This window comes from Glycine max, chromosome 8 (genome assembly GCF_000004515.6).
Source record: "Glycine max cultivar Williams 82 chromosome 8, Glycine_max_v4.0, whole genome shotgun sequence".
NCBI lineage: Eukaryota > Viridiplantae > Streptophyta > Magnoliopsida > Fabales > Fabaceae > Glycine > Glycine max.
The window spans coordinates 27,897,893-27,913,594 of record NC_038244.2 but is presented as its reverse complement, the minus strand read 5'-3'; the positions used below and the strand labels follow the sequence as shown (position 1 = coordinate 27,913,594).

Here is a 15,702-nt window from a genome sequence, read left to right as displayed (position 1 = left end):
TTAGCTTTGGTTGTCATTCTCTGCTTAAACATCTTAGTACTTTGTTAATGAGATCCTCATTAGGAAATATCTTTCCTAATGATGCAAGATGATTAACTATATGTGTGAATCTCTTTTGCATATCTTGTATGGTCTCATTTTGATTCATTCTGAAAAATTCATATTCATGTGTTAGGGTGTTTATTCTTGATCTCTTAACATATGTTGTTCCTTCATGGGTTACTTGTAATGTATCCCACATTTCTTTTGCATTCTTACAATTTGAGACTCTAAAGTATTCATCCATTCCTAATGCAAAGGTAATTATATTTTTAGACTTTAAGTTATATTGTACCCTTCTTTTTTCCTCTTCATCCCATTGTTCCCTAGGTTTTTCTGTAGTTGCATTTTCTACTACCAGTGTAGGGATGTAAGGACCGATTTCAATGGCTTCTCAGATGTTTAAATCTATAGCCTCTATGAAGATTTGCATATGGGTTTTCCAGTAATGATAACCTTCACCATTGAATATAGAAGGCCTATTAATGGAGTTTCCCTCAAGAAATAGAAAGTTTGATGAGGCCATAATTAATTATTCTTGAAATTTCTAAACTTTATACAAGAATTAAGTTCTGATACCACTTGTTGGACAAGTTGCCTCGATAACTTAAGAGAGGGGGGGGGGGGAATTAAGTTTCAAAATTTTCCCACTAACAAACTTTAATCCCCTCTTTAAATGATATATGACAGATTTAATATGCAGAAGAAGAAGCAACAATCAATTTAATCAATGTTCTTTAAACGTGCAAGGTAAAAATTTATTGGAATAATATAAATGAGATAAGGGAAGAGAGAATTTGCAAACTCGATTTATATTGGTTCGGCCACTTCTCGTGCCTATGTCCAGTCCTCAAGCAACCCACTTGAGAATTTCACTATCCTTGTAAAACTCTTTTACAACTTCTGAACCACCTAGGGATCCCTCTCCTTTGTGTTCAGGAAACTCACAATTCAAGAGACACACAGCCTCTTGATCACAACAATTTTCTTTTAGAAGTACAAAAGTTTTTTCTCTCTTTTAGAGAAGAATGATACAAGTTAAAGATCTTAGAAGAATCCTTAATTGATTTGCAAGTGTTTGGTCAAAGGTTTGTTTTTTTTTAGAGAATAAGACAATGAGGTTCTGAAAAGCTCTGAAGATTTTCGTAGACAAGTCGCATATTTATAGGCCCTTGGTGGCTTTTCAAAAACTCATGAAGGGATGTGACTTTTTAGAGCAATTTTTAAAATTTCCTCACTAGTAATCGATTACAGATCTTTGGTAATCGATTACACAGTTACAAAATGAGGGGTCATGACTTTTCATTTGAATTTTAGAAGTTTTGTTACTGGTAATCGATTACATACAAATGATAATCGATTACAACTTTTAAAATTCAAATTTCAAACTGCCTCAAAAGCTTTTTAAAATAATTTGTCTTCTGGTAATCGATTACAGCTCCTGGTAATCGATTACCAGAGGAAAAATTCCTTTTTCAGAAATGTTAATTAGCATTCCGAGTTTTAAGGGTTTAGCCAACCATGATCACATAATAACTAATATATAATATTGCATTAGAAATAAAAGAGATCGAAAACCCTTACAGATTCAGACCTTGATTGTTCCTAGTGCAGTTCTCCTCTCAAAAGCTCTTATTGTTTGTAAAATATATAGTGAATTTCGAATCCACCAAGCACAAACTCCAGCTTCTCATTTATAGCCTCCTAAAGACTTTAATTAGACACACTATAGATAGATATTCTAATATGATCTCTAAAGATAATTACTTTAATTAGGCATACTGTAGATAAATATTTTAATATGATCTCTAAAGACAATCACTTTAATTAAATGTACTATAGATAAATATTTTGATTTGATCCCTAAAGATAATTACCTTAACTAGACACCTAAAGATAATTTCCTTAATTAAGCTCACTACGGTCATGATGATATTCACCATGACCTTACCAGAATCTTGAAATTGAAGCTTGAGATGTTGTGAAATAATAAGGGTCCTCATGATTGACCATGATCCGCCTGGTTGACCCCAACCATGGTCAATGTACCACATCTGTTATCAAGTGAAATTAACATCAGATCTTCACGAAATTGTCTATTTTCCAACTTTTTTTATTGAGCGATTGTACTTCTATAAGGTAAAAACTAATGCCCAAACATGAGTTCTGTCAATAAAATACATGAAACAACATGAAAACTTAGATAAAATATAACTCAAATTATGGTTTATCACTATCCTTGTCCCTCTCGTACGACTCCCATAGATTCAAACCTCACACACACTCTCTCTCTCTCATCTCGCTCTCCCTGCCCCTACCTCTGCCACGCCGCTGCTGTTCCATATCCCTCTCATAGGTTCGAACCTCGTTCTTCCAACAAACTTATTTGATTTAATATTGATAATAAAAAAATGAAAAATACATTTTGTTATTTGTGAAACTTACCATTTGATACATGTTTTTATGGTCTAAATATTTCTTTCTACATTCATCTAATTAGTATGTTACTTTGGTAATATATATAGGAAATCTACATGAAATATGAAGTTTTTAATATTTCTCTTTTCATTAAAATCAATTAATCCTATAAATTTGTGAATGATAAGACCATTATTAATGCTTTAGTTAAATAGTCATTGTTATTGTACATTTAATTATAACATAATATGACTCAACGATTATGAGATGCAGATAATGTAACATGGTAATTATATTATACTTAATTATTATTATCACATTTTTTATATATAAATCTTATGCACTTTTTTATTTTACATGTGTTATTTTTTGTTTAATAACATTATGTAACCCCATATATTATTACTGTATTATGTTTAATAATTTTTTTTATATTTCATAATATCATGATGCAACACAATAAAATATAACACTGAATTTATTTTATCTATTTCTAACTTATAACAACATCTAAAATTTTGAAATTAAAACCAAAATTCAACACACAAAATTAAAATTGGATTTAATTTTTAATAATTTTAAAATTAGAAACAAAAAATCACTCCAACAGGACCTTTAATTTTTAATTTATTCGATTTTTGATTTTTAGATCGATGTTTTCAATCCATCTTTAATTTAGATTGTTTCATGAACATCCTTTATAAGATGCCCTTAAATTCTTGGAGCCACGGCTAGAAAAATCTGGGAAGCAAAGGCAACATGGGTCCACAGAGAAAAATATAAGAAACAAACAAAACCATGCTCATGGGACCGGTTGGCCCCACAGACCATGAGAAATTGCCTCGATTCCCCACACGATCACATGCATCCGATAACTCACTCCCTCTCGTGCACGTTTTTGTTTGGCTGGTCGACCTTAATTTGATTAGGACAAAATCAGAATATAATATAGTAACATGACAAGCATTGATCCAAATTAAAAGATTTGTCGGAAGTTAACACTAAATATTTTATGAAACTGGATACTGTGACATTAGCTGTAGAGACTAGAGTGTTAGTGTAGATACTGTGACACTAAATAGTGCATCACTATTAGATTTCTTACGTTATAATTGGGTTTTTGTTTAATAATTAATTATAAGTATACTTGAGTATAACGATAAATTCATACAATGACATCTTTTTTTGAAAGGAAAATGACACAATTCTTGTATATTTCATTTCCGGTATTCATGTATAGTTTAGTCCTTTTAATATAGAAGTTGACTTCAGTTAAAGAAACTGATTTATTATAAAGTAGTGAATCATATTTAACGCTTTTAATATTATTCAGACTAAATAATTCTAATTTTTTTTCCTAAATATTTTCTGTGTTACCATAAAATGCAAAGTATATATTAATTTTATTAATAATTAATCTATATTAAAAAATCTAATTGATTATTTTTAATGTGTTAATCTAGGTTAAGGAACCTAATTAATCATTTTTAGTATGTTTCTTTCTTTCAGTCATATCTTTTATCCATTAAACTTAAATTTAACATCTTGTTTAGAAAGATCAAATCTAATATCACTTCTTCATAAACATCTTATTTTAATTACTAAAAATTTTATCTTAATTACTAAATAAAGAAATGATTAAACATTGTTTAGAATTTTTTAAGTCATTAATTACATTTACCATTTTATTTAATATTTCTTTTTTATAAAATACTTAAAAAATTATACGAAAGTATTACACTACTACGTTACTCATTTACATCACATAAAGTTAACGTCTAAAAGAATTGTTTTTAAGAACTTAAAGTACACAGTTTCCTACCTTGGATGCCAAATTACATAATATTATTATTATTATTATATATTATTATCTCTAAAACAACACTCACATTGAACCACTGGAGCAAACTACTGCATACATGGCATTTAAGGTTCAAGTTTCAATCTAATTATTTTAGACTGAAAAAAACAACCCTCACATTTTTAGACAAGTACATTAAAAATCCACACATGGGTAAGAGGGTAATTTGCCTCACATCAACATCTATGTAGCTGGTTATTTATACACCATAGCACCTTCACAGTAGCAGTAGCAGCTTTACTCCATAGTGAGCTATGGTTTCTCCCCACTGTTTTGCTGCTCTATCTCTCTCTTGTCTTCTCCTTGCTATGCTTCTATGTGCAGTTGGGGCTACTTCTTCTTCCAAAAATGCCACCAAAATTGGCCAAGGCTACCGTCTTGTCTCCATTGAAGAGACCCCTGACGGTGGCCTTATAGGGATCCTTCAGGTTAAGCAGAAAACCAAAACCTATGGCCCTGATATTCCCCTTCTTAGGTTTTATGTCAAGTAAGTCCCTCTCCTATCACCACCACTTTGCACATGCTTCTGCATTTTGAGTTTTGGAAAGTACCCTTTTGCATTTTTTTCTTTCTTTTTGAAGAGCCCTTTTTCATTTTTCTATACATTAGTGTTTAGGGGAAGGGGGTTAGTTCTGAATAATGTGGCGAACTATGTCTCGAAAATGATTATCTACATGTGTATCCTTTTGCATTTTCCTACACATTAGTGTTCAGCTGAAGGGATTAGTCTTTTTGTAATGTGGTGAAGTATGGTATAAATTTTTGGAGAGATACGTTCACATTTAGTATTTAGTATCTGAGCGTGTCTCAAAACAAGAAATGTTTTTTGTGTTTCAATGTGTAAAAGCTGTCTTTTTTTATTTTTTATTTTACCTTGTTCATTGTGTTTGATTTTGCAGGCACGAGGCAGAGAACCGTTTGAGAGTACACATAACCGATGCACAAAAGCAAAGGTGGGAGGTTCCCTATAACCTTTTGCCAAGGGAACAACCACCACCTTTGAGTCAAAGCATTGGGAAGTCCAGGAAGAACCCTATTACAGTCTCTCAGTATTCTGGTTCTGAGTTTCTGTTCAGCTACACTTCAGACCCTTTTAGCTTTGCAGTGAAAAGGAAGTCCAATGGTGAGACCCTTTTTGACACCACTTCTGGTGATTCTGACCCTTTTAGTTCCCTTGTTTTTAAGGATCAGTACCTTGAGATTTCCACCAAATTGCCCAAAGATGCCTCTTTGTATGGTTTGGGAGAGAACACACAGCCACATGGGATCAAGTTGTACCCTAGTGATCCTTACACCTTGTACACCACTGACATTTCAGCCATTAATCTCAATGCTGATCTGTATGGATCACACCCTGTGTACATGGATCTCAGAAATGCAGGTGGCAAGGCTTCTGCACATGCTGTTCTGTTGCTCAATAGCAATGGAATGGATGTTTTCTACACAGGAACTTCTCTTACATACAAGATTATTGGGGGTGTTTTCGACTTTTACTTCTTTTCTGGGCCTAGTCCTCTGAATGTTGTTGATCAGTATACTTCCTTAATTGGCAGACCAGCTCCAATGCCATACTGGGCTTTTGGTATGATTCATTTGTCTCTCTTTCGTTTTTTTATGTTGCTTATTCTTTGGTATATATGTTGCTGGTGAAATTGATTTGTGTGCCATTAATATTTAATATTCTCCTTTTAGGTAGATTGAGTAATTATCAATTACAAAAACTGGGGCTTGAGTGATGCAAATACTTAATGATACCATATACTTGCTCTGAATAAAATAGAAGGAAACTAAAGTTTTCAAATCCGTGATTATTTGATTTAGTGACTTTTGATTCATGATTCCAAGATCATTTTGTTGAAGTGCATAATGTAGTTGAGAATTTTTGTTGATGTGCATAATGCAGTTGAGAATGCAATGACTCATGGTTTTCCAATTAGCTGTTTTCTGCTTTAGCTTATCTGTATATTGAATAATGGGGGATGTTCTGATTTATTTCTAAAGTTGGGTTTGCAAAAACATTTTAATTATTTGGCACTGTTTGTATGATATGGAAGCTGGCTAACCTTTGTACGTCCAATTTTAGTTGTTGAGTAATTTAATACCTTTTAGGTCCACATGGAAAGATAAGGTACCGCATAAAAGTTGGAAAAATAACTTTACCATATAAAAGAATTCATCTTTTCTGGCAAACTTTTGAGTCAAGAATTTGACCTTTGTGACATGCTTCTACAAAGCAATCTGTGGGTCCTTGTCAAATACTATCATTGTGTACACGTGGTCCATCGCTTTGTTTATTTTTCTATGGAGAAAGATCATATTCATATTTGGTTTCGATTGTGGGTCAATAGCACTACCTTTGGTGAAGATTTTTCTGTCTTTTTAAAGATACGCTCTCTTAATAGATGGAATCATCTGATCAATTACTACAATAGGGGTAAAAATGGAGGTGAAAAATTCATGGATCAGTTTTCAACACAACTTTGCAAATAAAACTGATCCTAGGACTTTTCATCTTCAATTTTAAACCCGTGCTGAACTGACCCCAAGTTTTGTTGATAAGCATAGTAGGCCCAGAAGTTTTACTAATCCGTGCTTGTTATTGCTAACATGTTTGGAATAAGATTAGCCTTGGGTTAAGGGAAGCATACAGTTTAGTTTGGATTATTTCCTATGAACTAATCATGGCTTTATGCTGCGTGGTGTGTATTTGCCTTATGGGGAAGAGGGATGGGGCAGGGAGACAGGAGCTTATAAAGTTAATGATTTGTGTGAAAGCATCAAAGCTTCTGTCTTGTAACTATAGAATTTGCTTTTGAAAATCTTTTTTTTTTTTATGGCAGACATTATTTAACTATACTTTGCTTCATTCACATGATGCTGCTTCTTTTGTCAATTAAATGAAAAGGGTGGGTAGCATTTGATCCTTATGATTCCAGATCTAGTTGAAAGTTGTGCCAGAATTTTTCTAAAAATATTTTAACTGATAACATTCAAATGAAGTAGCTTCATTTGACAATTAAATGAAACGAGTGGGCAGCACTTGATCCTTATGATTTCAGATTTAATTGTACGTGTTGCTTGAAGTTTTTATAAAAAGTATATTTTGTCTTTTTAACTGATATGTCATTCACATGGTGGTACTTCATTTGTCAGTTAAATGAAAGGGGTGGTTAGCATTTGATTTGTATTATTCCAGATCTAGTTGATAGTGGTACCTAAAGTTTTTCTAAAAGTAGTTTAACTGATATATCCACTAATTTGGTATTATAGGATTCCACCAATGTAGATGGGGATATCACAATCTATCTGTGGTTGAAGATGTTGTGGAGAATTACAAGAAGGCTCAAATCCCACTTGATGTGATTTGGAATGATGATGATCACATGGAAGGGAAAAAGGACTTCACACTCAACCCAGTAAACTACCCTCGCCCAAAACTTCTAAAGTTCTTGGACAAGATACACAACTTTGGCATGAAATATATTGTCATTATTGACCCTGGAATTGCTGTTAACACCAGTTATGGTGTATATCAAAGGGGTATAGCTAATGATGTTTTTATCAAGTATGACGGCGAACCCTTCTTGGCTCAAGTTTGGCCTGGGGCAGTCAACTTTCCTGATTTTCTCAATCCAAAGACGGTTTCATGGTGGGTTGATGAGATCCGCCGTTTCCATGAACTTGTTCCTGTTGATGGCCTATGGATTGACATGAATGAAGTTTCAAATTTCTGTTCTGGAAAGTGCAAAATTCCCGAGGGACAGTGCCCGACTGGAACAGGACCTGGATGGATATGCTGCTTGGATTGCAAGAACATCACCAAAACACGGTGGGATGATCCTCCATACAAAATTAATGCCTCAGGAATAAAAGCTCCTATTGGCTTCAAAACAATAGCCACTAGTGCATACCACTATAACGGCGTCTTGGAGTATGATGCTCACAGTCTTTATGGCTTCTCTCAATCCGTTGCAACTCACAAGGGCCTTCAAGGGCTTCAAGGCAAAAGACCCTTTATTTTGTCCCGCTCCACTTATGTCGGTTCAGGCAAATATGCCGCACATTGGACTGGTGACAATCAGGGCACATGGGAGAACTTGAGGTACTCAATATCCACAATGCTCAATTTTGGCATATTTGGGGTGCCAATGGTGGGTTCAGATATATGTGGCTTCTATCCACAGCCCACTGAAGAGCTATGCAATAGATGGATTGAAGTAGGGGCTTTCTACCCCTTTTCAAGGGACCATGCAAACTACTACTCCCCTAGACAGGAGCTTTACCAATGGCAGTCAGTAGCCGAGTCTGCGAGAAATGCTTTGGGTATAAGGTATAAGCTACTCCCATTCCTTTACACCCTGAACTATGAAGCTCATGTCAGTGGAGCCCCAATTGCCAGACCTCTTTTCTTCTCATTTCCAACTTACACCGAATGCTATGGCCTTAGCACCCAGTTCTTGCTAGGAGGCAGTCTCATGGTTTCTCCAGTGCTTGAGCAGGGAAAAACACAAGTGAAATCACTCTTTCCTCCTGGTAGCTGGTACAGTTTGCTTGATTGGACACACACCATTACGTCAAAGGATGGAGTCTATGTCACCCTCGACGCTCCTCTTCATGTCGTCAATGTGCATTTGTATCAGAATGCCATTCTTCCTATGCAGCAGGGTGGAATGGTCTCTAAGGAGGCTAGAATGACACCCTTCACCCTCATCGTAACCTTCCCATCGGGCGCCACCCAAGGAGAGGCTAAGGGGAACATTTTCGTTGACGATGATGAGTTGCCAGACATGAACCTTGGAAATGGCTATTCAACCTATGTTGATCTCCATGCAACTGTGGACCAAGGAGCTGTGAAAGTTTGGTCAGAAGTCCAAGAGGGCAAGTTTGCCTTGGATAAGGGTTGGATTATTGATTCTATATCTGTGTTGGGATTAGAAGGAAGTGGAGCAGTGTCTTCACTCGAGATAGATGGAAAGCCTCTAATGGGTGGTGGCTCAAATGTGAATGTTACTACATCAGCACATGAGCACTTGAACAATGAGGGAGAAGGAGAAAAGAAGACTGTGATGGTTGCTTTGAGGGGCTTGAACATCGTTGTGGGTAAAAACTTTGCCATGACATGGAAAATGGGGTGATAGGTTGTGTGGTCTCATCTTATTTTTATCATCTTGTAACTTTGTGTTCTTTTTCTTTGCTACAATTCTTGTAGGTGTTTGTGAGGGAGAAGAGATGAGCTAGAATTATGCTCGTCCTTTTCCAATTTAACAAGCCGATGCAACACTGGCTTATGTGTTGAAATCTTCAATGTTATGTTAGTTTTTTTTTTGGGTACGTAAAGTTGAAACTTATCGTTATCCAAGTTATTTTAAGATTATATGCCTTTGATGGCCTTGTTTGAATCCTATATCTTTCAATCATTGCTTAATATACCGAATTTAACTAGTATGAGTCTAGTCAGAACTTCACGAATCTAATCACTATGAATTTTTATTTTAAGGTGGTCTCCTCGTCCTGTCTACTCGATTTTTATGCTCTTTTTTCTGTCGGTCATTTCATGGTCTGCACTTTGCCAAAATGATGACAGTTTTGATTGGGTGTCCATAGGATATATAGGACACGTAGGCCATATAGGGTCGAAAATTGATATTCTTATGAGATATTTATATGATTTATCTCTTTTGATAGAAATATCACAAATTTTGATAATTTTTCATCCACTTAACGTAAAAAGAACTAATTATTCTCCAATAACCAGTGGTAAACAAGATTTTCTTCCATTTGAGTAACTTTTCGTATGTTTGGATTTCTACAACTGTAGGAGCATTCTAAAAGAGAGTTTGAGAGTAAAATGAGTTTGTAATATGCTTGGCTATCTACAAAAAGGCCATGTCTAACGGGAAGTTCAAAATTTGGGGACCACGTGTGGAAGTTTCATTTCAACCGTCAGATATAATATTAAACAAATAAGTGGTTCAGATTAGTTACCAGAGACTTGTTATATAAGTTCCACTAATATTGCATTTTGGTCAATGTATAAAATACATATTTGGATATGGTTGCAAATACAATAATTTATATGGTTTTGTAAAAAATTAAATATTTGAAGCATAAACCCTAAGTCAATCTGAAGGAGGTGGTTTTATTTGATAAGGTGGTTTAGAAAGAAGGGGGACAATTTGATTATGTACGTTGCATTTTAGGGGAGTGTAGAGCGTCCAAATATGTTGATAAGGTGATTAATTGATTTATGTATTAATTAATTTTTTGAACAATTGGATGAGATTGTTTGTGTTGAGTATGCTATTATGGAAGAGGAAGTTGTAACCATTGTTGAAATTCTGGTTGATAGACAAGTTTTTTGAATAATTTTTCATACAAAAATCGTATATCGAATCGCCTATGTGCATGAATCACACTAGTGGGCACAAACAGAGATTAATGACAATAATGGTGACAATGTCAAGAGGAAGGAAGGTCTATTTTTGAAGCTTTATGGTCTGTTACCATCGGGTTTTGACCGGGTTTGACATCGCATTGAAATTGTTTTGTACGGCGTCTCAGGTATGCACTGTATTCATTTGGGTATCAGAAAAATGTATGACCCAGTTGCCAACCCTAATGGGCCAAAACATGTTTTGTGTTTTAGTACCCTAATGACCCTTTTAAAAAATACAAGCCAATTCTAGGCTACAATATACACTTGCCCACAGGCAGCCATGGTTTATCAAGGATGAATCAACGATCAAATGTGTTATAACTCAACAACTCACAAACCCTATTGTGATAGGAGCAAAGTTGGCTACGACATTGCACCAGTGAGGCGCACTTTGCATATATTATTATTATTGCACTCATTTGTTTATTTGTAAAAACTTTGTTTTTTATTCTTATATTTTATACATTGTAGGATTTAACCTAATATAGGTACACTATTGCAAAACGATTAAACAACGACGGTTGTAAATGACATACAAAGACGATTTTAACCGTCTTTGAAGACAACGTCGTCGAAAGTTTTGACTTTTGATGACAGTTTCATAAATAATCGTCTTAGAAAAATGTGTCATTAGAATATACACTTTCTAAAATGGTTTTAAAAGAACCGTCTTAGAATGTTTTATTTTTAAAAAAATTAAAAATTCTAATAAAATAATTAAAAAATAAAATTTCTAATAAAATAGTATATAAAGGTTAATAACAAAATTTCTATATCAATTCTAGCTCATCTACATGAAATTTATAATTAATAGAAAGTTAGAAACATCGAAACATTATCCCTTAAAGAACTAGAAATGAAATTTATTTTCTTAATGAATGATTTTAAGAAAGGAATGAAATTAATAGTACTATTTCTATGTAAATAATAGAAGTTCAGCAATACCAACAACATAAAGGACTCCAATCAAGATGAAGTGTTTTAATAAGTCCACCAATACCAGCAACATCAGTAAAATCTTCAAACTTTACTTCTTTGTTCTGCAGAAGATGCTTGAAGTCTGCGGGAGATGCATGCAAAATTTGTTTGGTTATGTATGGGAGAATAAGGGGCAATCCTTCAGATGATATCCGGAAAGAACATGGTGCAGAGCTGCCTTCTTGCATTGTTTGTCTTTCTTGTAAGATGAAAGTATATTTCACTCAGTCATAAGAATTAATCAAAGCTCATTTATCATAGAGATTCAAGGATTGACCAATAAATATTACTAAGTGGTGTAGATTGTGGCAATAACTAGCAGAATGCATGTCACTTGCAATATCCTAGAATATTCCATAAGAAATTTGGTATGCAAAATAGTCATACACGGATTATTTTCCCATGTTCTCCAAAATTTCCTAATTATCTGTTAACAAAATCAGAGAGAGAGAGAAATAAATTTAGTCATAAGAAAAACTATCTGACAGAGGAGAAACTTTTTGTACTACAACAATGAAGAAGGCTCCAGTGTTTTGATCATGAGGCAGTATCCTCATGCAATGCCAAAAGAAGTCTGGTCGAGGCCAGCCAACTGCATTTCTTATTGCATCGGTGAAGGCCCTAGTTATCAGAACAACAAATAGCAAACCTGCTAGCAATGAAGCACATTAACAACTATTCACCAATAATTTCTCAACTAACAGATAGATATATACACACATGATTCTTTTATTTCTTTTGCAAAATGTTGATTTTGTTAAAAATATTAGTGCAAAAATTTGAACGTGCTTCCTGATGCAATCCTACCTTCCAAGAGCATTGGATAGAAGGCTCCTAGAAGATTGAGTCAAAGATGCAAGAGAAGACCTTAAGGTTCTCATGAGTCTTAGGGTATAATTTGGGTCTATGGGCTAAGTATGAGCCCACTTATCTTTGTAAATATTAGAATAATTTTTTTTCTTTTGGGCCTTGTATTTTGGCCATTTTAGGTTTGTAGGGTACCCTACAAATTAAGGGTACAAGTTAAGGATAACCTAGTAGTATAGGATTTTAGCTTTGTATTTCAGTGCATTTTGAGTAGTCTTTGTAATAGAGACTTTTTTGTATTTTCACATATTTTGGGCATGTGTGTGAGCTTAGCTATCAGAGGGGTGTGAGTAGCCCCCCTCTAGCTTCTCAAGGAAGCTTTCTTCCTTGCTTCCCAAGGAAGTTACCTTCCTTGCTTCTAAAGAAAGCTTCCCATTGTATTTTAATGTATTTTGGCATGGGGGTAAGCTTAGCTATTGGAGAGGTGTGAGTAGCTCCCCTCTAGCTTCTCAAGGAAGCTTCCCATGTGCTAGAAATAGAAACATGTGTAACACTTGTCATAACTTTGATGAATGGGAAACTTGTGAGACACACTTCAAAGTTTCTCTCCCTATTCTCCTTCAATTTCCACGCCACTATCTCTCTCTCCCTCATTTTCTTCCTCCATTGAAGCTTCCTCTCTAAGCTTCTTATCCAAGGCAATCTCTTGGTGGTGAAGCATCTCCTTCCATAGCTTATTCTCTAGCGAATGACACATCCTCTCACCTTTTCTCCTTTATCCTCCGCTACAACTCCATGGCTGAAAAGTACCATTGAAAGACCTTATTGAAGTTCTAAGATCCAACCTCCATATAAGCTTCTCAAGCAAGCTTTCATCACTTCCTCTCTCTCCTTACTTTTTCCTACACCCTTAAGCTTTTTTTTTTTTTTTTATCTACAATTGTTAGTTTTTATTCGTGGGAGAATTAAGCTCACGATTTAGTTCTTTCTTCTTTCTCCTTTTACCATCCACCCTTAAACTCTTATTCTCAATCACGAGACTAGTTTTATATCTCCATCTACATGCATTTGTTAATCTTCAGAATTTCATATTTTAGCAAGTTATATATTTTATTTTGAACAAAACAACTAAATTTTTCTAATGAAATAGCTTTACTCTAAGATTTTTCTTTAATAATGTAAGATTATCCAACTAAAAAATTAACACATTTTTTTAAATGTATTTCTTATATATAAATCAATTTACTCTATTAAATTTTTCCGTTAAAATCAGATTTATCGTTTAAACCATTCATTTTCTCAATTGAATAAGTTTCTTTCAAAAAATTAAATAAATAAAAAATTAACTAAAATCTTGGCCTATTTATATGCGGAATCGGAGAGTAGTACATGCCAAAGGCCTCAATTACATACAAAGATGGTAGTACATGCCAAAGGCAAATGTTATGTTACCTAGAATACTGTGGTGCAAATCATAAACACATCTCCTGCGCATATAGAAGAGAAGGAAAACGGTCATCGACAACAGAACCGCATATAAATGATCATTAGAACAAAAAGAAGAAAAAAAAATTACTTGCATCGAATAAAAAAAAAAACAAGCCGTTAGATCATAAAGAAGACGTGCGGGAAGCAAACAAAGTAGGCGCCTCTCAAATATTTTCTATCATCTTTTTGAACAAATTTCCCAATAACATGACAAAAGGGTGTACATATTTTTTAAAAATACAACTAAAATAATTGAATGTTGAGCAGGTATAAAAATGACCCCCCAAAAGAAAACAAAATGATCCATGGGACTTGATTGTGTGAGCCGTGGGATCAAGTTGCTGCCTCATCCCTCCCTGTCCCTGCCGTAATAAACAATCAATAAAATGTCTAACCAATTTGCTGAGAGTAAAGTCGAGTACGAAATTGGCACTGGACAGTAGTGCATAATTAACATTTGGAATTGAAACATTTCCAGCCACATCACATGTTTGGTTTTTTCAAACTTATCATATGGGGACCTCAACAGGCAACAGGGAGAGTACAAATCTGGCTGGCAAAAATCATGGCTTTAAATTATGGGTTCACAATAATAATTAGAACAACAATGATAAGGTTTTTGAAATTGCAATTCAGTTATACTACCTACATTTGTCTATCAAGGTTTTTGAAGTCTACATAGACCTTGTATTGAAGAAACTAATTTTCAAATGGCTTGAAAATGAGTAATGCTACACAATTTTGCCAGAAATTTTTGACCAAAAATGGAATGCTACAGTGTGAAATGAAGAATTTTATAAAATTGACCAAAAGAATGATGAAATTCTGAATTTTATTCTTCTGTGGACTTTTTTTGTGATTTTTCAGAATATAATCCCACTGTTTCATTCCATTTAAACAAATAGACTAATCTCTTTTTTGTTACCAGAAAACAGAGTGCTACCACTACATAGCATAAAAGGAAACGATAGAAAGCGGAATCGGAGAGAAGTTAAATTAAGAACCTGAAACGGTTGCCAAAATCTTCCGAACGAAAAGAAACCCCGCGACGCCATGTGTAGAGAAGCAGATAATTTGCGGTCGCTAAACTGTGATGATCATTATCCACAGAAATGAAAGAAAGTATGAAATTAAGGCAATAGTAGTGAGAGATGGAGAAAGTGAGAAGTCTTATCACAAACAGAAACATGGAAAAGAAAATATAAATAAAAGTTAAGGAGAAGCGAATGTGAGTGTTAGTGGGGAAATATCAACTTCCTCTGTCTTTGTCTGTTGTGTTATTACCTTTTGAATTAGAGTGAAAGAAAAAGATAGACATTGAAGATTTTAAGTATCATAAACCCTAGTTTATTTCTACTTATTAATTAGCTAAAGACAAAAAAAACAGTAGTTTTTTTTACCGCAGTATATCTGTTTATTAAAGTTTTAGAATGAGCAAAAGAGAAAATCAATTTAAAGTACATAATATGAAACTATTCCTTGGTGTAAGAATGTCTGTCATCTTCATAAGACACATAATAAGCACGATAATGATACATTGAGAAATGAGAAGTGGTAGTAACACTTTCATTCTTGCACATTATTATTAATTTAAATTAATTGAAAATTACAAAATCACGTGGAGGCTAATTAAATAAGACACAATTTCATATAAAGAAATAGAACGCAAGAATGT

The 15,702-nt window shown here is 34.2% G+C and overlaps 2 protein-coding genes across 3 annotated transcripts; one reads left to right on the top strand and one right to left on the bottom strand.

Annotated features, from left to right (window-relative positions):
• The first annotated feature begins 4,536 nt into the window (after positions 1-4,536).
• On the top strand, positions 4,537-9,692 carry LOC100813344 (alpha-xylosidase 1). Its single transcript, XM_003531881.5, has 3 exons — positions 4,537-4,805; positions 5,218-5,900; positions 7,589-9,692. Exons 1-3 carry the CDS (start codon positions 4,573-4,575, stop codon positions 9,451-9,453), a joined length of 2,781 nt encoding a protein of 926 aa, XP_003531929.1. The 5' UTR covers positions 4,537-4,572; the 3' UTR covers positions 9,454-9,692.
• A 2,049-nt stretch (positions 9,693-11,741) lies between these two features.
• Positions 11,742-15,304, bottom strand: LOC102668803 (uncharacterized). Of its 2 annotated transcripts, XM_006585792.4 has the most exons (3): positions 15,032-15,304; positions 13,992-14,026; positions 11,742-12,381 (listed from the first exon to the last, which is right to left on the bottom strand). In XM_006585792.4, exons 1-3 carry the CDS (start codon positions 15,214-15,216, stop codon positions 12,194-12,196), a joined length of 408 nt encoding a protein of 135 aa, XP_006585855.1. In that variant the 5' UTR covers positions 15,217-15,304; the 3' UTR covers positions 11,742-12,193. The 2 variants fall into 2 exon arrangements, 1 of the variants encoding a protein (XP_006585855.1); XR_415641.4 differs by lacking the exons at positions 11,742-12,381; positions 13,992-14,026 and adding an exon at positions 14,164-14,389.
• Positions 15,305-15,702: the final 398 nt, after the last annotated feature.